The sequence below is a fragment of the Frieseomelitta varia genome, unplaced genomic scaffold, assembly GCF_011392965.1.
Source record: "Frieseomelitta varia isolate USP_RPSP 00005682 unplaced genomic scaffold, Fvar_1.2 scaffold_816, whole genome shotgun sequence".
Taxonomy (NCBI): Eukaryota; Metazoa; Arthropoda; class Insecta; order Hymenoptera; family Apidae; genus Frieseomelitta; species Frieseomelitta varia.
Genome location: NW_025110608.1, coordinates 652,824 through 675,065, shown reverse-complemented (window position 1 = coordinate 675,065; position 22,242 = coordinate 652,824). Strand labels below are relative to the sequence as shown.

The window sequence follows — 22,242 nt, the reverse complement described above, 5'->3', positions numbered from 1 at the left end:
GTTACCATCGAACATACATATCTCTCTACTTCGTTCATCGTCACGGAACGTCGCGTTATTACACAGCCGCTTCGTCATGCGAGAATCCTTTACACTCCCTCGTCGATTGCGCTTATTTTCGAAAAGAGAGACAGAGTTCAGGCGATAAGAGAAATTGTAAATTGTAAATGGAGGTATGATCAGATTCGCGGAGGAGGATTAGTATTATGTAGAAAAATCGAAAGTATTTCATCTTTTATTTTTTATGGGATAAACTCTGGAAAGTTAACTCGTAGGATACTTTATTAATGTAACATTTCGTTATTGGATTTTAACAAGAGAATTTTTTTCGTGATGATGAGGATTTGTTTAATATTTTTTTCGTCATTTGTTTAATGCCTCTTCCACTTAAATTTTACAGTTCTGTGGAATTTAAAAGGATCGAAGTGTTTATAACATTACGACGAGTTATTATTTAGTTGATAATGAATTGACATTCTAATCGATTAGATTCATTGTTAATGATATAATTAATGGGAGGAATATTGATCATTTTCTTCAAGTTGAGGTATTGATACAATTAATTATACTGAAAATTATCGCAGGAATCCCAGCTATCTGATCAAATTAAATCGTAACGTTTCTGTTTCATGAGATCATGCGAATAAATTTATCAATTCAGACGTTATCGTTGAATTATTTAATCAATCGTTTATTCACCCAAATCGTCCTTTTTTTATTATGTACATTATCATTCTGGAATTAACGAACATGTAAGTCTTTTTAATTTTTTTCCATGCAATGACGAATTTTCTGTGATCTTCACACATTATGCAGAAACGAAAGTGAATCGTCGTTAAGTCCCGTCTGTTCGTAGTTCACCGCGAAACTGGAGATGCAATTTACGTTAAAAGATTGCGCGTACTGCATCCTGACAACCAAGAATTACGATTTACTACGTGGCTCATTTTAGTGCTTGGTATTAACCTTATCCGCGAGTTTCAGCAGCGTCACGAACGATCGCGTAGGGACGTGAATATCAAACGCCCCCGAGGAAATTTGGGCCGTGTCCCGAATGAAAACTCCCTTCCCACCAAAGCAAATAACAGGTATTACGTTAATGATCCCACAATTAGCAAGTAATTGAAAAATTAATAACACGCCGCCTCGACGAGAGCTTTCGCGTGTTATTAAGTGCCGATCGTCTCTTATCGGGTCGAATGAAATTGTGTTCTTGTACTTGTATTCGAGAATTGATCTGGATTTCAATTTATATCACTTCCAGTCAAATAGCTGACTTTCAACATTAATATTTTTGAGAATTATATTAAACCATGTTGTACGTTATATATTAAATTATATTGAATTATAAATTCATATATTAAAATTGTATTAAAATCAATTTCACTTTGAAGGATTGTGTGAGTTGAGACTGGACTGCGGATTTTTATGCAAATTCATATTTTTAAACGTTTTATGTATCAAATATTATAGAAGCTACACTTTGGACATTTTATACATATTTCTTTCATATGATTGTGGTATTTCAATTTATATGCACAAACACGCGTCTAATTGACCGTTTGAAGATTGAGTTAATGGATATCTGAGATTTGCTACAAATTAAAAATAGTCTATAGTTCCCCGTGCTTTTCGAAAATGAGAAACTGTAATTTCAAATGATCGACAGTATTAATTCACAAGTCCCGAACGACCAACAATTAGTCGAACATTTCAAAAATTTCAAATATTCGAGATATTTACTTCAACGAGAAGAAAGAAAGAAAGAAAGAAAGAAAGAGAAAGAAAAAGGAAAATAATTCAATCAGATCGGTGTCCATTTACACTGGCAAGAACCTCATTACCAATGCCCCATATCACGCTCCGAACAAATTCTTCTCCGTAACGAAGCAGAAAGACTCCGTGTACGGGACATTTGGAGCGCGCTATCAGAGTGGCGAGGCGTGACGAGGCCGAGCGAGAGACACAAGCCTCGAACAGACACCGGTGGAATAGCGGGTGTGGAAGAACGAGAAATCCCATGGCGGCGGATCAGATCCGCGATCGCAGCCGCCTCGTTGCCCCCGTAGAAAGAGGAAGAAACGATTCCTGGAATGGTGTTGACACCTACATAACAGGACTGACACGCAACGGGCCGCGGCGCGTTTCCATTGTGCCGATAGTCGACCCACCGGGCTCCTGGAAACTGGCGAACCTGGCCGAAGAAGAAGAAGAAGAAGAAGAAGAAGAAGAAGAAGAAGAAGAAGAAGAAGAACGAAGCTAGACGAGGACGAAGTTTTCTCACGCGAAATTTCCACGTACGCTCGAGCTGATTGATCGGTTAAGTATATTGATCAGTGTCCGGCTCCCCGAGAGGCCGAGAGTAACACGTGTTATTACACGGAAAGTGGATAATTGATAAGGCGAACGAATCGTTTGGTGGCTAATTAAACGGGGCTGCGTGAACCGGGAAGCTACCGCGTCCAGGAGCGGTCCAACGTTTCCTTCCCGCGGTCGGGATAATTAAAACGGCCGGGCTGTTTATCGCGTACGCCGTTTTACACGGCCGAATCGAGCGATTCTTGAATAATGGTCTCGTTAAGATTGCACGCTCCGATCGGACGCGAACCACCGTCTACGTGGTTCACCATTCGGCCGAAATTTCTGGATGGTATTTTTATCTCGGTAATTGCTCGGTTTTTACGGTTATGTTCAGACGCTACGTAAGTTTGGGTCCGCGGTCCCGAATCTTCACCACTTCATGGCTCGGAGAATTTCCATTATTTTCGAATCGAGAGGAACCTACGCGAGTTCGAGCTAAAATCATCGCAGTACTCAGCGCGTACACCTTTGATATTTGACTCGCGCTTTCAATCGGCTCCTCCTATCAACTTTCCACTTCGACGTACACACGTGTATCCGCGATCATCCCGGAGAAGTAGAAGCTACAAATTGAACTTTACCGCAACGACCAAATCGACTGACAACCAGGGATGGGATCAAATGTGTTCTTACTTCGATTCAAGTCAGATTCGATGTTCCAAGTTTCGTTTCATAGGTTCTCGAAATACTATTCGAAAGTAAAAATGTTTTAGCAATTACACCCGCAATATAAATATCATCAATTAATTATTAATACTTTGTGTTTATATGTAAATCTAAAATGAATGTAGAATAATATTGAGAAACTGTATTTTCTTGATATCGTGGTAAAATTCATTTCATTCATCAATGTATTATATAATTTAGTTGTTATTTATTAATTATTTGGTTTTTTAATAATATTTACTTTATTATTTTATTTAACAGTATTTTTAACATATTCTGTCAAGTCATAGAACTCTGACGCTAAAAATCGTCCATCTATGCTCCATTATTTTTCAGTGTTGTCTTCATTAGTAAATATACATATGATTATAAATTGCAACTGTGTGCATTTCATTGCAATCGTAGAAACTCCCAAATTACAAGAATGATGAATCAGTGAAATATTTGTAATAGCGTCATTTGATAAAAACTCTCCGACAGACACACACTTCGAGACGCTTACCAGAGAACCCCATCAACTTGCGAGGTGCTCGATCCCATCTCTACCGGCAACCCTGATCGAGCAGCATTTCACTGGTTCCTTCGCATATATTTCATCAGGACTTTCTACTCCCACATTCTACTAACTTCGAGGCTTCCTGCCCCCCCCCCCCTTTAAAACTCGTCGTCAAATTTCCACGGCGGGTTTCGATAGTCTGAGCAAAGGCAGGCTAGTAGCACGCTAGTTCCACGATTTCACCTGGTTGGCTCTACACCTGGCCACTAACCAACGCCGCGCACGCGTTCCAATTTCCAATGCGCCGCGGCCTGTCGCAGCCGAGCGGCACGAATTTTTGCGCCCGGAAGCGCGCGCTCCTTGACACAAGCCGCACACGCCCACGCTCGAGACCCGGCAGAGAGACGACAACGATCTCGTTGCGCAAGCGGATCCCGGCCCACGAGCGTCGCGCGTCGTCACGCGACGATCCCGTGCAGTCCCGAGGAGTCGTTCGTGAAAAAAGTTTTCCTCCATCGCGAGCGAGCTGAGCCACGCTGCCTTCCCCACGTGCCCTGCGATCCTCGCTCGAATCTCGCGCTCTCTTCACCCGGTCGTTTATGCGCGTCGGCACGCGATACCCTTTTGCTCGAGTTCACGCACGATCGACCACCGATTCGTCCCTCATTACCAGCTTCCAGGGAAGGGCCGAGTTTTTTTTTCTTTTTTCTTAGGATTTTTCACTCTGCGAGAACTGTTGATTTTTAACCTCTTGCGCCGGAATGAAGTGCCACGCACGTCGAGATTTTTTTCTGTCCAAAAGTTGCAACATCTTTTCAGTTTTAAGTATGCTTGAACGTAACCCAGGCAAAGCGAATGACAAGTTTGTTACTTCTTAGTAATTTCTGTACAGTGGCGACTCGAAAAGAAGGAAGCGACGAGTTATTGTATACGGTTTGGTCACTCGTTATGGTCCGCAATCAGTTACCGGCGCAAAGTGATTAATCTCTTGCGCTGGAATGACGTGCCACGCGCGTCAAACATTTTTTTATCCCAAATTGCAACATTTTCTCAATTTTAGGTATATTTAAATGTAACCCAGGCAAAACAAATGATGAGTTTATTATTTCTTGATAATTTTTATCCAGTGATGTCATACCAAAGGAAAAAGAAAGCGAATTATTGTATACGGTTTGGTCGCTCGTTATGGTCCGCAATCAGTTACCGGCGCAAGTGATTAATCTCTTGCGCTGGAATGACGTATCACGCACGTCGAGATTTTTTTTGTCCAAAAATTGCAACATCTTTTCAATTTTAGGTATATTTAAATGTAACCCAGGCAGAACGAATGATAAGTTTATTATTTCGTGATAATTTCTATCCAGTGATGATGTCATACCGACGAGTTCAAAAGAAAAAGAAAGCGAATTATTGTATACGGTTTGGTCACTCGTTATGGTCCGCGAACCAGTTGTCAGCGCAAGGAGTTAATTCGATCTTTAGAAAATAGATTTTTGTTTGAACGCCGATGAAAATTTCTATCGGTTATCATAGTATTTTTATTGCAGTTTTCTGAACGATTCTCGAGTAAAACTACGTTCACTGAATGATGACAGCTAGATTTGTAGAAGAATTTATACCTTTTGTTTACACTGAATTATAATTTAGTATGTAAGTGACATTTGCTCGCTAAATGTTGTAGAAAATATTTTATTCGAGGTATTTTATATATATATTTCTCTGCGTTCTCTAGAATTTCATATTTTAAAATCTGCCATTCGTTCATAACGATACCAATTTCATCGCATTAATGCTTCCAACAAATATATACTATAAATATTCATCTATCAATGAAAACCATACGTTTCACGCATGATGTTCACAAATCGATCGTCACGTACGAAACGAAAACTAGAATTTAGAAGAAGGTTTCCTCTATCGTTCGGCTTCAAGTCATCAAAACGATCCGAAAATCTGTCACGGCCCTAATCTGATTTACCAGATCTCGCGAGTAGGATACAGGATAGGGTCTGAGTTGGATCGATCGCGTGGTTTCCGGCTGGCCATGAGATCGATTTAGCGTCGGGTCGGATCAAGCGTGGCCACGCTCCGACGTCAGATAACCTTCGAGGATCGTTCGTCACGTGATCGACGATACGTCACGATGATCGATCGCCGAATATACGGAGATATTCTCCGGGTGTCCGCCCAACAGAACACACTGGACACAGAGTGAAAGAGAGGCGTTAGTCAGTTTCTCTTCTCTTTCTGTTCTCTTGACGTTGTGGACGTGCTGTAACTTCGTTGCCTCGTGTCGCCGCTCAACAGTCATCCATCTCCGCGTTACCTTCTGGAAATATAAATGGCTCTTCCCATTCTACTGGATACACGTTATCTCTGAACGGATTCACGAACAGATTTCCTCCTTATCGAGGCTCCAGCCTTTTGGAATGCTTTCCAAACTCGCCACGAATCGTTCTCGTCGATCGTTTTGTTGTTTTAGAACGTGCAAATTAATTTAGCGTCTCATTCGCTAGACAAATTTATTTATTGACTTCGAGTTTAAGTGAGGCTGTAATTTATCGTAAGTTATTGTTCAGTCAAAGCGTAAAGTCAACTCGGTTATTTTTTCAATAAATTTTCCATAGACTCATTGGTTTCAATTAGTCCGTTTAAATTATTATACAATCGGTAGATATCGATCCGGTGATTTTGCTATCTGTTCTGATTTTTTTTTTTTTTTTTTTTTTTTGAAATAGCTCCAGTTAATTCTGAGTTACTGTTCAATTAACAAGTGCGGGAATTAATTTACCGATTTCCTCGGAGAAATTTACGACGCCGGTTATCAATTTTACTTTCGGATCAGATTTGCTTAAATTATTGCTCAATTACAATACAGGTTTGAGATTTCACACGAAGATTAAACGTTTCGCGACATTTCAATTAGTCGATTATGTTTATTTATGGGGGCCGAGTTGTCCCTGGTTTCGTTAATAGGATGCGCGCCGCACAATACGCGTGCTTTTGAGCTATATAAGTTGAAATTCTTTGCATATACATTACGTTATCTGGAAGTTGACCAATTTCATCAATTTAATTATATCCTCTTTTCTATTATGAAAGATTGTACGACACTCGTTAGTTTTTAGAAATATTCACATATTAGTATTCACGAATCGTATTTTCGAAAATTATTACCAACAAATTCTCGCCATCGGTGGATAGTTGGAAGTCAGATTGCTTGGAAGCAGACTCAACTTTTCGATTCACGTTCACGCCCAAAAGTTTCTTCTCTACAGAGAACATAAATTAAAAACTCTGTATCATCAACTTTTCGTTATCTTTTAATTTATAAATTATTAATCAGTATAACTGTCAAATTGCTTATATAAATTCTCAGCGAAGCTTTCAGATAAAATAACCCTTCATCGTCAATCAATTTCTTTCCTGCAATCGAAAAATACTTCGCCCGTTGCGTGTCTCTCTGCTCGGTACAATTCAATTTCCTCGATACCTGCACGTCCAATTCCCCTACGGGAAAATCACTCGATCACGGCAACAGACGCAAGATCGTTCCAAAGCCGCAGTGGCTTTTCCACATAGCGGCTAACGAGAGTAACGAGTCGTAGCAACATCCTACGTGGATATAGGCAAGGCGCGTTTACCCGTTTCACAACTCTTTCCCCGACAACGTCACCTCGATACCACTGCTCCTCCTCCACCTCGCGAGCTGCCGCTCGATTGGAGGTAGCTGGTTCGCGAGCAGAGTCTCCCTTTCTCGCTTCATCGGCACCTTCGCCAGCTCCGTCTCTCTCGTCACCGTTCTCCTCGGCTCCGTTTCGATGGTGCAGATCCCAGCATCCGTTAGTCTATAGAGAGAAAGAGAGAGAGAGAGAGAGAGGCTATTCAAATGCACCGATTTCCACCGTGGCTTATCCACTTCGCCGAGCGATTTCGTTTTTCACCTCGCGATAGCAATTTTCTGGCGACTGCGTCTCGCTGATAACCGTCCACCCTCGCTCCAGCTCACTGAGCTCGCGTTGCAACGCGTGTTCCACCCTCTCTCTGGTTTCTTCTTTTTTTTTTTTTTTTTTCTTCTTCTCCTCTCGTCTCTTTGTATCGTTCGGTCAACCTCCTTGTCCGGCTTGCTCTCCTACTCGCGAGCCTTCATCGACACCCCTTCGTTCTTTGTCCCCTCGTTCGTGCATATATATGCTTGCGACGCTTCGCGTATGCGCTCGGCTCGGATTCGAGTCTCGCTCTTTGTCAGAGTGATAGGGGTTCATGGGGGAAGAGGAGGGGTCCCTTTGAGCGTGTGGTTCATTATACGCAGAGTGGAAGGAGATTCTTGCGTCTGAAGATGAATTGAGACCGAGTTGAGGTGGCATCGAATTTTGGTAATTCCTCAGGTGTAAGAATTTCGTTCGTTCGATTCTTGATTTCTTCGTTCGTCTTTGTGCTTTCGTATTTCTAAGCTTTTGGAGTTCAGATCGTTTCTGGAGGTTTTCGCCTTCTTATATTTTTAAGATTAGAGTTCTTTGCAGCCTTTTTTTTAAGATTCGTCAATTGGTCATTTGTTATAGGTGTAAATTTTTGTATTTAATTGTTCCTTGGTTGTGCTTTTCTGTTCAGTTGTTGGTAATATATCTCACGGTTGGTTACACGTAAGTACATCGTGCCTCCGATTCTTTATCTCTTTGTATTCTTGAGCTTTTATTGAGAGTCTAGATCACTCTGAGATTGATTTACTTTTAAAATTAGAGATGGAGTTGGTGATCAAGGTTCACCAATTGTGTTCATTTGTTATAGATATCACAAATTTTTATCAAAATTCAGTAAATACTGTCTGACTGATGTAATTTTCTATTTCTTCGTCTTGCCAACATCGTGAATTAATACGGATTTATGAATTAATGATTTAAACGTGAGAATGATTGAACGATGAAACGTGGCCGGAAAATGAAAGAGGCTAACATCTACAAGTATTGAAAACAATAATTCAAATGATAGTTCAGTGTTTAAGTAACGATCGTGGATAATTCATCTCTGACAACTAATCTTCGTTTCTCTGCGTACTAATTAACATACTATGTAAATTATCTGCGAGGTTCATCGTCAGTTCTGAGATCAGATTAGCAACACAGTTTCCTACAAGTAATTACTCTCTCTCTCTCTCTCTCCCTCCCTCTTTTCATGAGCTAAATTAACGCAATATAATTTATCTGTGAAGAGCATCACGAAACGTGTCGTTTGAACGAATAAATTAACACTCTTAACGTTTCATTTTGGTTTTGAAATATTTCATAATGTATTTCGTAATATTTAACATTTTTATGAATCAAGTCAAATATTATTATGAATACTACGTCTTGTACATTTTTATCTAAGCCTAATTATGATATATAATTTAATTAAATATTAAATTTTAATTAATTAAAATATATTAAATATATTATTAAAATTATTATTATTAAGCATTATTAAAACATGTTAAATTTTAATTGATTAAAAATTAATTATGATATATTAAATTCATTGTCCAAATCATACGAGACACCAGTGAAATATTAGTGAAATCGTGCAAACAAACAATCGTCTTCCAAATATTCCCCCCAAGTAATAATACTTCGAGTCAGTTTAGGTTGCTGATAAAAGTGGAACACTTTCCGATCTCTGGCACAGCATCGGATAAGTCGAAAAATCTCACGAAACGCGGCAATATTACGTCCCTCGGGCAAAATGCGACCGAGTGGAGAAAATTATTGCGACGACTAAATCCATAAAGGATAACCAGCGAGAGGACGCACGAATATTCAGCTCGCAAGAGCGTGAAGAACGAAGAATCCAAGAGCCGGGTTGTGGGAGGATAGGTAGGTGAGGATAAAAAGGTTGGGAACTGTATCTCGTTGGACGCGGAGGAAGCCTCGAACGGTTTTGCGTAGGACAATATTAGTGATCTTTATTCGAACTTGGTCGTCTCAGTGCCAGAAATTATATCACATTGGTTATTCTATGAATCCAAAAAAAAAAAAAAAAAAATGAAAATAACCACGTAATTGTTATAAATACTTTCGTGAATTTACTATCTGTTTGCTCTAACGACGTTTGTTCGACACTTGTCATCTAATATAGTTATCCTGATGAAGAAAATTTTACTCGCACTTTAGTATTTCTTTGTAGTTGAGCTTCTATTATTCGAACAACTGCCAAATGTTTGGACTTGCTTTTGTATTTTTATTACTCATAGTTCTTCCTTCTTCTTTCAGTATGTATATTATTATTAACGTTGGTCAAATGTTGCAATATTGTTTAATTTTTTTCACGTTAGTTCCAATTGTATTGTAATTGAAATATTAGTTACAAATTATTTCACGCTACACACATCAGTTATTCAAATTTATTACCTGACACTGAATTCTCGATATAAAACAAAGAATTAATTTGCCAGGCGTTGCCTGGTTATTCTGAGAATTAATTCATTGAGTTACTGGCTAATCTTTTTATATCGAGAGTATCGTGAACAAACGATAATTTGAAAAATAGGTAGTACATCATATTTTTGAGAAACAGAGTATACACGATACGCAACAATTTTATGCACCATTTTATTTATGAATTCATGTAAATGCAATCCAACTGCTTGTCCCCTGACAGATTCTGCTCGTACCCTTCGTGGCTTGGACTTTCGTTCACTCGAGTTTCGATTGTGACTCGTCCGATGGCGGATTAAGAGGGCAACGAAGCCGGAATAGGCGGCGAGTCACGAGAGTGTCGGACGATATTCGTGGAACGAGCGGAATTTATTAACGCTGCCGAGCACCGGTGATCGCCGCTGATTGGAATTGATAGTTACCATTGCTCTAGGCCCCTTGACCGGCCGATCATCGCGATATATTATTATTACGATATCTACGCGAGACCGGTGTGCTCGTTTCTCGTTGAGCATCCGCCAGACGTAGGCGCGTGAAATCGCACAATGGAATTTTGAGAGGTTGATATGGCTCAGTCTGTAGTAGCGAAGCAACTTGGCAAGTGATTAAATTCGTATTTCAACTGCTGCATCCTTAGATAGAATCGCTCGATCAACTGCTTTGTTAATTATCCAGAAATTTGGATTTTCATCGCAGTAAATTACTGGATGGTAGTTTGATATTTGTTAGTTTGGAATAGATCTGAGGTATAATTTTAAACGAAAGATGAAAAGAATGAACAAAATTATTAAAAACTCCCACATTCCCTGCTTTTCCTCCTTATTATATAAGTATTTCGTATATGAAATTTAGAGTATAATGCACATGAGAAATTTCGTACTTGCATATAAAGAAACGAAATGAGGTTTTCTTAGATTTCAATACGAATTTTATTAAGAAAGCTTGTATTTTAATAAACGACATACTTTTATTTAATTGCAAAGGGAAAAGAGAATATATATTTATAAACATATAAACAACTAATGACTCTAACGAAATATAGTTGCCACGTACGTATCGTGTATTATGTTCGCGCGTATTAATTCAGTAGAATGAGCCGTCTGACCAAGTGGTAGTTGCCAACTTTGGACGAACGTACGTGACTCCCGTGTGAAAAAAATCTGTTCTCTCCAAGCACAATATCACTTTGAATCTATTATACGGAACATCTTATTGGCAGGTCTAAGCATAGAACATCGTGTAATTGAATGGAGCTTTTGGCACTGAGCTTAATACTCGGGGTGTCAAAAGGATTACAGGCTCCCATTGAAACACGAGATGGTCATTTCAATCCTCCTTTCTAATTCAAATTCGTCTCTAAATCGAACTCTACGAAAATGCAACACCCTCCTGTACCTCGTTTCTATGCTCTCGAAACTTTCTCCGATCACTATGACACAATTGCAACGTACATATATTTGAAACGCATTCGTAAGCGCAGAATATCATTGCAATAACTTTTCAAATCGCTTATTCGCGACGAAAAGAGATCGTCTATGCGCCACGGAACAAAACTCGCGGCTATCATGATCTACTAGTCACAAAAAAACACACGTCCATTGGAATGAATGTGCATATCGGTGTAAGAAAGTCGATCAAGTCGAGTAGTTTGGAACTTAATTACGGGGGAAGGAACGATCGGCCTTGCGATCGTACGCTGATTAAAACGATTCATAAACGTCGCATGAAAAATCTTTGATAGTTCTGAGAGAACGCTAGCGATAAACTTCGATTTCCTGCATCGGCGGAGAGCCAGTCAGGATATTAAAAAAGTTCCGCGTGTTATTCGCCGTCAGCCTCGATCGTGCTCGATCGGTGGATGCAAAGAACCACGATAAAGGAAGGAGGCTATAGTTTTTGCTAATCCGACGATCTTGATGACGAAGGTTTAGCTGTTGCGAGCGTATCATATTGAAAATAGCCTAGCGAAGGATGCACGGAATGCTGTATCATACCGGTTAGCGATTGATCAACAAAGATGACTTGTTACTACCGTCGACAGCGGTATCTCGAAGCACGGCCAGCCATTTTTATCGAGATGTTATCGAGCGCGTATTTATTGAGCAGGAAGAGTGTACTTACACACACTCACACACACACACACACACACACACACACACACACACACACACATATACGCGTAAAAACGAGCGCGGATTTCGATGGGCTATCGGACTTTATTAGGTTTCAAGAACTCACTTACGTGAATGTCTTTCACGACGCTCGTACATCATTGTAATTGCTTGTGTACCCCGCTATCTGTTCTGCTCTCTGCAGCCACGGTAAAAGTTCAGTTCTTAACAGTTTCTGCGACTCGGTCTATGCATTCATTCGCCTTGGATCGAATCGGAAAGTATCGACGAGGAATCACTCTCTCGGTGTACGTTTTGCGAATTTCTTTCTGCTTGCGCAGCGTATCTCTTGTATGCGTTCGACTACATTTGGCTCGGTCCAGCTCGTACGAGTTATGGAAACTTACCAGTGGCGCCAGAAATCTATCGTCTGTGCAAGCATCGAAGTCACCGGGGCCTCGGTCCAACTCACCACTTGTTGTTCGACGATCAACACGTACGCACATAAAATTTCCATCAATGTCCCCCTTTCCTCTCGCTGTCCGATTGTAACGAGCGTTCTCTAAACAATAATCCATTACTAAAAATGATCCAAATGATTCCGTTAGCAAAGCACGACGTGTCCGCGACGAATCACAATTACTATTACCACGAAAATTGCCGGTCTTTCAATTTCAATTTTCGTCACACAGCTTTCACAATGTTCTGGAGGTCATCGTTTCATCCTGTTCCTCTCTACGAATCTCTACCTGTGGTCCGTCTCTCTCCGTGTCATTCTCGCACTCCGTCGGTCGCCCACGTGCCACGCGCTTCGTTCCAGCCGCTCGTTCATCGCAACCCGCGACGCGAGTGACCCCTGACAAACTCGCGGCGGTTTCGTTTATGAAACCCGACACCTTCCGCGTTAAAACCGCATTACACGATCCTCCGGGTAGCTCCGGGAACTGGCTCGATGGGCTCGTGGATCTGGAACCGGAAGTCCAACACCTGTCAGTCTGTTGCGCGTGGGCCTTTGGATACGAGTCTCTCACGAGGCCACTAGACGATTCCAAGAACGATCGCAAAGATCGGACTTTTTCCAACAGGGGGCCGAGAGACATTCCAATTGGTCATGGGTACACGAGAGTCCACACCTGGATATTACGCTTCGACGAGCGTTTGTTTATCGATCGAACTATACATGCTCCGAGGCGGCCTTTCTCTCACGTTCCCGGCTCGCAGGAAGTTGGCAAATCCTCCTTTTTTCGTCTCGTCTCTGTTCCTCCTGCGGCTCCCTCGGTCCTCGGTTCGCCTCTTGCTTTCCTTCTATCGTTCGCTCTTCTTTTTTTTTTTTCGCCTGCTCTTTCCTCCACGCTCTTTCGCCCGTGCCCCGTGCACGTTTCTCTTCCTTTCCTCGGCCTCTCTGCTATTCTCCCCCTTTCTCCCCCGCCCTCCTCTTCCTCCCTGTCCCCCTGGCCGTCGCGCCCGTTGCACCTCCCTCGATCGCGCTCGCGCGCGCACCAAGCCTAATCGTCCACTTTGCCGATACGGTGAAATACGCGATTTATCCTCGTCACGCGTCACAAGGCACGACCGTGTCTGAGAATCGAACTTGTCAGTCAGTGGACGATCCTGTTTACTCCGAGCATCTGCTCTTGCAACGGGGACAGTCCAAACGAGCTCTTCGACACCTGTTGACAAAAATCATTCCTCTAGGTAGCTTCCTGGCATTGGCATTTCCTCCTCTATCTTGGCAATTACGCGTAAAAATAGATTTTCACTGGTTCGAACTGGTCGTGTTGCCGCATGAAAGTTCTTTCACTGTATCCGTGGTATCTGCGAACCGCGCCGGAGGGTATCCCATCCTCTCCGAGCTGCTTCTTCCTCCGTCGATCCCCTGTCGATTCGCGTGATCATAAACCTCGCCGGTAATCGTCGGAAATCCTCTCGAATGTACTCTCGGCTGCTCGTAAAATTCCCGTCCATGGCAACAGAGAGCTGGAGGATCGTTGGAACGTCGATCGAGACGAGACGAACTGGAAGATCGCGAACATCCGCGTAAGGAGGAAAAGAAGAAGAAGAGAAAGAAAAAAAAGAGACGAAGAAACGAAACGGATCACGAACGAATCGAGAAGCACGAGACGTGGATCGTGGATGGCACGCACGAACCGAGAGCTTCACGAATCGAGGCACGATTCGAGAATCACAGGGTGGCTCATCCAAGGGATGACCTTGCCCTAGGACAACCTCGCTGCTCCTCCTCGTCGGGGCATCGGCGAACGACTGAGGGCTGCGGACGTCGGGCCCCGGAACCGGGGACCCCGACACGCCACGATCCGCTCGAGCACTGCACCGTGTTTCAGGACCAGTTCGGCCGCTTCACTTGGCTCCGAAGGAAGGATGCCGTGCGTGGTTGCTCGCCTCCTCGCGTTGCCCCTCGATCCCCTCCTCTGGCTCCCTCCTCTGCCTTCCACAGCCTCCTTGCTCGCTGGCTGCTACTCTCGCAACCCCCTCCCCGACGTCGCTCGTCCAGATCGCCCCCCTTTCCAACGCGTTGCCCCCTCGTGCTCGCTGACGAATCTCTTCTTTCGCGCGAACGAAGAGTTGGCCGTGGTCAGGAGAGCCGAACGCGCCGAATCCGCACCGACCGTAGTCAGGCTCTTGGCTTTTGGCTCTTGGCCCTCGAGGGTGACTTCATTCAACAGTTTTGAATCATCGCTACGATGACAACAGTACGGAGTGATTCTACTTTTCTTTTTTTCAATAAACGTAGATTTCCTATCGAAAGACTTGAAGCATTGAGGAAGATATTTAAATCGTGGTTGCTCGAAAGTGCAAATCATGTTGATTCATTATGAATTCACTGAAATTACTGGAAATTGACACAGACTCTCGAAATTGCGATGCATACACACTCGTTTACACGAGTTGTCGTTTGGCAATTTTGCAATATCGAGCCGAGGCAGATGTATGATAACGTAGCGCAATTTAATTCCCTTTTCACCGTAATATTTTGCAATCACAATTATGCCCGTCATCCACGCCTGTTCTGGGTGAAGTAATCTCGCGACTTATTGACAGTAGTGTTGGTACGTTGAATGGTCTAGTCAGACGCGATAACTGATAAACGAGTTCTCAAAAGCTGCTACACTCAACGGAATCAAATTACGATTCGGAAAGATTTTATCCTGGAACTTACTCTTCCCCTCTACCTCTCCCGCCCCTTGATACACGTACATACGTATGCACGTAACTACTATATTCTCGTACGTTTCATTCATTTTAGTTCTGGTTCATTAACACCGGTAACAGCATAAATTCTTAACCAGATGATTTTGCTGCTGCCTCCTATCCTTCTTTCCTATCGGCATCTGTCTCGCCGTTTTCTTCCTGTACGCTACAATTGACGTGTCTTACACAGATGGTTAGCTACGAGCCTACCACGGTTTGCAGTCGTTGTCAAAGCGTTTTTCCTTTTATCAACCGCCGTGAAATCCTGCCCCTTCATCTCTCTCTCTCTCTCTCTCTCTCTCTCTCTCTGACGTATCGGTCTCGTCGATCTTCGCTCGCGGTGCATTAATCTAGAGTTTGAAACGACTCTACCGGTTATCTTATCAATCGGACGTTGTACGACAAAGTTGCGTTTCACCTGGCTCCGGTTAGCGCAGGCCGTTATCTACAATCAAAGGAACGGAAGTCATCCGCGGCCCAATCTGCGCTGGATCGACTTGAATTTGACAAAGTTTGCCCGCAGGTGACTGCTGGGGGGGGCGAAAAATATCGTGAGTTCTCGCGCTGCCTACCGTTCTCGCCGGTATCTGCGCGTCGTGATCTGCGTCGAACGATCGGCTCCGAACGTTGTTTCACCGCGTAGCAGCAATCCTCTCCTCTCTTTCTTTTGAACCGGTGCCGATGCAGCACGACGATCGTACGTACAGCACCGAGCCTGCCAAGATAGCGTTGCCCCCTTCTTCCGTTGCTTTCCCTGCTGCCAATCGCATCCTGGATCCCCCCTGCGAACCTGATGGCCCACCTGGGCCCAACCTCTTCGCGTCCGACGGGAGCCAATCGCCGTGTCTAACGTACGATCTAATGTCTCGGTTGTAACGGGTGTCGAAAGTGGAGGGAGATCGATCCGTGTTCCTTGTATTGTATCACACGTATGTACGTACCATACGTGTCGGCGTTCCGCGTTACGATAGACTGGATCGCTGGATCAGGGATTCTGCTTTCAGTTGGAAAGCCTTGTCTCGCTGAGACGTTGTTCGCGAATCTCAGGATTTTTTTCTTTCTTGGGAAGATGTCAGACAGCAATGTACATTTCGGTATTGATGAAAAGAAGAATCAGGTACACGAGCCTCGAGTAGAAAATTCCTGTCTCATCCAGACACTTGGCACGGATTTTATGATCAACTTTGAGAGCTAGAAGTTTAGCAAGTGATTTTGAGATGAATTTAGAATAGTAATGCTCATGTCGATATCAGTGGAGATGATTCAGGTACTGAGCCTCGAGTAGAAAATTCCTGTCTCGCTCAGACACTTGGCACGGATTTCATGATCAATTTTGAAAGTTAGAAGTTTAGCAAGTGATTTTGAGATGAATTTAGGATAGTAATGCTCATGTCGATATCAGTGGAGATGATTCAGGTACTGAGCCTCGAGTGGAAAATTCCTGTCTCGCTCAGACACTTGGCACGGATTTCATGATCAACTTTGAGAGCTAGAAGTTTAGCAAATGATTTTGAGATGAATTTAGGATAGTAATGCTCATGTCGATGTCCGTGGAGATGATTCAGGTACTGAGCCTCGAGTAGAAAATTCCTGTCTCGCTCAGACACTTGGCACGGATTTCATGATCAACTTTGAGAGCTAGAAGTTTAGCAAATGATTTTGAGATGAATTTAGGATAGTAATGCTCATGTCGATGTCCGTGGAGATGATTCAGGTACTGAGTCTCGAGTAGAAAATTCCTGTCTCGCTCAGACACTTGGCACGGATTTCATGATTAACTTTGAGAGTTAGAAGTTTAGCAAATGATTTTGAGATGCATTTAGGATAGTAATGCACATGTCGATGACAGTGGAAATGATTCAGGTACATGGACTGAGCCTAGAGTAGAAAATTCCTGTCTCGCTCAGACACTTGGCACGGATTTCATGATCAACTTTGAGAGTTAGAAGTTTTGCAAGTGATTTTGAGACGAATTTAGGATAGTAATGCACATGTCGATACCAGTGGAGATGATTCAGGTACATGGACTGAGCCGCGAGTAGAAAATTCCTGTCTCGCTCAGATACTTGGCACGGATTTCACGATCAACTCTGAGAGTTAGAAGTTTGGCAAGTGATTCTGAGATGAATTTAGGATAGTAATGTACGTGTCGATGTCAGTGGAGAAGGTTCAGGTACATGGATTGAGCTCTGAGTAGAAAATTTCTGTCTCGTTATTTCGTGATTAATTTTGAGACTTAGGGTGTCAGGTGATTTTAAGATAAATTTCAGACAGTAATGTACATATAGGTAGGAGTGGAGAAGATGATTCAGATACATGAATAGAGCTTCAAGTCTCATCGAGACACGAATTTCATAATTAATTTTGAGAGTCAGGAGTTCATCGAACAATTTTAGAATAATACTGTAGCAAAAGAGATTGAGGAATATGATTGGATTCAATGAGTATTAAAAAGAAGACAGAAGAGAAGGAGAATATTTGATTCTGGGAATATTTTATCCTTTGGAGAACATTTTATGCTTTATTTCATAGTGAAACAGATATAAACAGTAGTATTTTGAAATGAGAGAACTGATGCATTAAATAGATCGTTCCCACAAATCAGACGCGCTCCACGGAAAGGCAAAATTACATCTTTATACTTATTTATTTAAATTTTTTATACCTTGGGCTTCTTAACTCGTACAAAAGTGTAATTTTAGCAGAACTATCGTTCCATACAACTAGTATTCAATACAAAACACTAATATTGAATATACTACTGTACATAATCTATACTCTGTAATCATTAGTATCGAGTTCTAAAATCATAAATACTGGCAGATCTAAATCTTATCTGATCTTCCAGTTCGTCAAATTCCAAACAATTTAATTCATTACACCTGACCACTTTGACAAGAGAATCTATTAAATGACTCTCCATTGATTAATAAATTCAAATTTCTTTTTTTTATCGCACCCACGATCATACTATCGCATCCGACAATCACGTTCAATCGATCGTCGCGCTATCTTTTGATCGACGATCGAACAGGACCTCGTTACAGATCGTCGACAGAAAAATCGTGATTAACATGGTAACGTTAATCGATTCACGTGCTCGGTGAAAACGGGCGACGAGGGGTAGGAAAACGGGCAACACTTTGTTTCACATTGTCCGTTGACCCAGTTGCCCACAAGAATGCCACTGTAAAACTGTAAAAATGATGACTTTGATCGTTAGAAGTATGAAAACATAAATGTCGTCACGGTTCACTTGGTGATATATTGCATCTACGCCCGCGTATGTGGCCTCTAATAAGCATTTAGCTGTTTCCATAGAATTTTACGATACGATCGGCATAATTTGTCGCACGCAGGCACGACCCGTTCCAATACCGACAGCACTAATTCATTAGCGAGCGTTTCTTTCATGCGGATTTTTCTATCCGCGCCCGCGCTACGCGTGAACTCAATATCTGTATTACGCCGCGAGATTCTGAATCGCGCCAGCGGAGCAACCTGTTCCTGACAACACGTTCGCTAATGCGCACGTTGGCTTTGCGCCAGTGGACTTTTCTATCGATTTCGCGCGCACGCGAACATCTGTTAGTCCTCGCCGCGTGAGAATATTTCCTCCAACGATGAAACGTCGATGAAAGTTTTGAGAAAGTGCTCGACACGAAGTTGAAAGATTACCAGCATCAACTAGCATTGAACATGGAAGTAAGAATAATGAGATCTATACGGTGTTTACGCGAATCAACAGCAATATAAATTAAAAAAAAAAAAAGAAAAATACAAAATTAAATCACTGTTCGAGATTGACACTTGTGGATTCTCTTATCCATCCAATCGCGAACGATGAGTTCTGCATCAAGAATGAAGTGACAAAGAGAAGAAAATTATGTCTTCTATTTTATTCGACAGCGATCGTTTGCTAATGGAATCTTGTGACGGAAACTGAAAAGGATCTTGCAATTACTAACTGCAAGTATAAAACGTACTGTTGACGTACGTGTTCATTTACTTGGCTGAATCTACCTTTCCTCTTTCCTTTTTTTTACAATAAATCTAGATAGAAATATTTAGCAAAAGGGTTGGAGATCACGAATCGTCGGCATCTTTGATATTCAGATCAGAGATTTCTCGTTCGCGTGTGCAATTGCACTTGCGCGTCGTAACGTCGATGTACACGCCGAACGTTCGACGTTCCCCGGTATGAGCTGTACAACGCAGCGCGATGCTGTACGAATGTACGTTCATGCCATTAATTTGTTTCCCGTGTCGATACCGCTTCCGCGGTTGAATTATTCATAAATATGCGTATATACCTTTTAACAAGCCGGATCAAAGCTGGCATTAAACGAATCGCCGATTCGAGCGGTTCGAGGAACCGGAACGAACGCGGTTATTTCTGGGAATTTCGCACGGATTCCTTTTTCGATCGTCATCACTAGAATTATGGGAGACGGGCCCACGTCGAAGGTGATGTTTTCGCGAGACTCTGGACGATCCACAGGTGTGTTTACCACGGTGAAATGGCAATCGAACGCTTCTTAATGAAACAATTTCTAGGGAAAGTACGTCTCGGAGACGTATCGATGATGTAATAACGCACGGTTCGATTATTAATGTTTCGCGGAAGGGGCTGTTTGAATAATGTGCAATTCGCAAGTAATCAAAGACATCTCGGGGGAAATCAAACAGCATCTCGTTACTCTTCTCATCTATTTTTTGAAAAGAATTTTTCAATAGTTTCGAAAATTATATTTCATTCATATTTTCAGTTACGATGTTTAATAACCTTTCCTCGTGTCGAATCGCATGTAGCATTGCTACCAAATTAAATTTTCATTCGGAACAATAATCCAGAAATTATTGAAATATGTAGTTATTATTATTGTAGTTCGTTTATATTTTTAATCACGATGTTTAACAATTTTTTCTCATGTGAAATATAATTATAGTTAAATTATTAATTAAATTAATATTTTGTATATAATTTATTAAAATTAAATATAATATATAAAATTAATAATAAATTCTCTATATAAAAATTAATGAAAATTAAATAATGAAATTAAAATTAATAATTATAAATTAAAGTGCCAGCAATAGCGGTTAAACTTATATTATAAGTTAATAATTAACAAATATTATTAAAATAAATTATTTGTATAAAAAAATTAATAATTATAGGTGAAATTTAAATTATTTATATAATTATAAATTTATATATAAAAATATATAAAAATTAAATATTAAACTAGGATTAGATACCCTATTATTTTAATATAAGCTACCTTTGCTACCATTGCTACCAAATTAAATTTTTATTCGGGACATTAAAAACCTTCGATCTTTCAAAACTCGACAACGAAAGAAGCTTTTCCTGCAAATTTAACTCTAACTCGGCAGTTTCTAACCATAAAAATTACTGTCCGATGTTTCGCCGCGTTTCTCCGCGTGCGTTTTGAACAACACTTTGGACAGTTTCTTCTTCCCACGGTTCCATCGATTCGAACCGGTCAGCAGATGACCGCGTCGCGACGCACGCACGAACGCTTCCAGGCGTCTCTCCGTTTTCGAAGAGCTGCAGCTCGATAGCAGTGGGTCGATAATTCGCAGGGGGTCCTCCTTGAGAACGGGGTTGCAGCACGACGACGAGGAACAATGGCGAGAGAAGAAATTAAGAGGGAGAGCGACTCTTACAGAGGAGTTACGTGTCTTCGGTGTCAATGTATGTGTGTGGCAGAGAAATGAGCATCACGCGCGATCTTTTCAGCTTTTCAGGTTCTTTTCTTCTTCGAAGGGGTCAGTGTTTCACGCTGAAAATACGGATGGTTATGTTTTGATGGATGTTTAAAAAGGAACATTTTTTGTGGTTGTGTACCTTACGTTTTTTTTGTTATCTTTGTGTTACAATTGCTGGTTTTTACTGTATTAACGCGAGAATAATTAATTGATTTGACGTTAGTGCGAGAGAATAAGTTAAATTTAAATTCAAATTTAATGCGTCATAAGGCAGAATTTCCAGAAATTAGACTAACTTTGTTCCTTATTCCTATTTTTCGAAACATTTATACGTTTCATTTTGTAGGAGTAAAATTGGTAACCTAATCTAAACCTAATATAAAGTAAAATCGAAGAATATTAACTTTCAGTTAGCGCGTAAATATATTTATTAATCTATTTGTGCAGTTCATCAATTATTTATTATTTCTACTCTTGTACGTGTGATCATTAAAAATGAATTTTCATACGATCTAAACCTAATTTAATAAAGTAAAATTGAAGTATTAACTATTAGTTAGCACGTAGCATATATATTTATTAATCTATTTATGTATCATACCAATTATTTATTATTTCTACTCTTGTACATGTAATCATTACAAATGAATTTTCATACAATCCAAACCTAACCTAATATAATGTAAAATTGAAGTATTAACTATTAGTTAGCACGTAGCATATATATTTATTAATCTATTTATGTACCATACCAATTATTTATTATTTCTACTCTTGTACATGTAATCATTACAAATGAATTTTCATACAATCCAAACCTAACCTAATATAATGTAAAATTGAAGTATTAACTATTAGTTAGCACGTAGCATATATATTTATTAATCTATTTATGTACCATACCAATTATTTATTATTTCTACTCTTGTACATGTAATCATTAAAAATGAATTTTCATACGATCTAAACCTAATTTAATATAAAGCAAAATTGAAGTATTAACTATTAGTTAGCACGTAGCAAATATATTTATTAATCTACTTACCAATTATTTATTATTTCTACTCTTTTTATGAACATTAAAAATGATTGAATTTTCGTATAGTGAAATTTTAATGAAAACCGCGTCGTAAAAATAATAACGCTCGGATTTAGCCAGTGGGCACTATGCTCGTGTGCACCCTCTACGAAACCGGAAACAACCCGTTCGACACCTTGCAACAAGAGATCCGTCTAGTAAAAATATCGGTCA

General features: G+C 40.9%; 2 protein-coding genes across 4 annotated transcripts in view; one reads left to right on the top strand and one right to left on the bottom strand.

The window, feature by feature from the left end:
• The window catches only part of LOC122536232, a 111,451-nt gene extending 99,231 nt beyond the window's left edge, over positions 1 to 12,220 (bottom strand). The window contains exon 1 of the mRNA XM_043668425.1: positions 12,176 to 12,220. Coding sequence (XP_043524360.1) covers positions 12,176 to 12,206 — 31 coding nt within the window. The 5' untranslated portion in view covers positions 12,207 to 12,220. The remainder of the gene's footprint in view (positions 1 to 12,175) is intronic.
• LOC122536230 (cell division cycle 20.4, cofactor of APC complex-like) overlaps positions 1 to 22,242 on the top strand; it is a 318,886-nt gene that overhangs the window by 198,900 nt on the left and 97,744 nt on the right. The window lies entirely within an intron of this gene.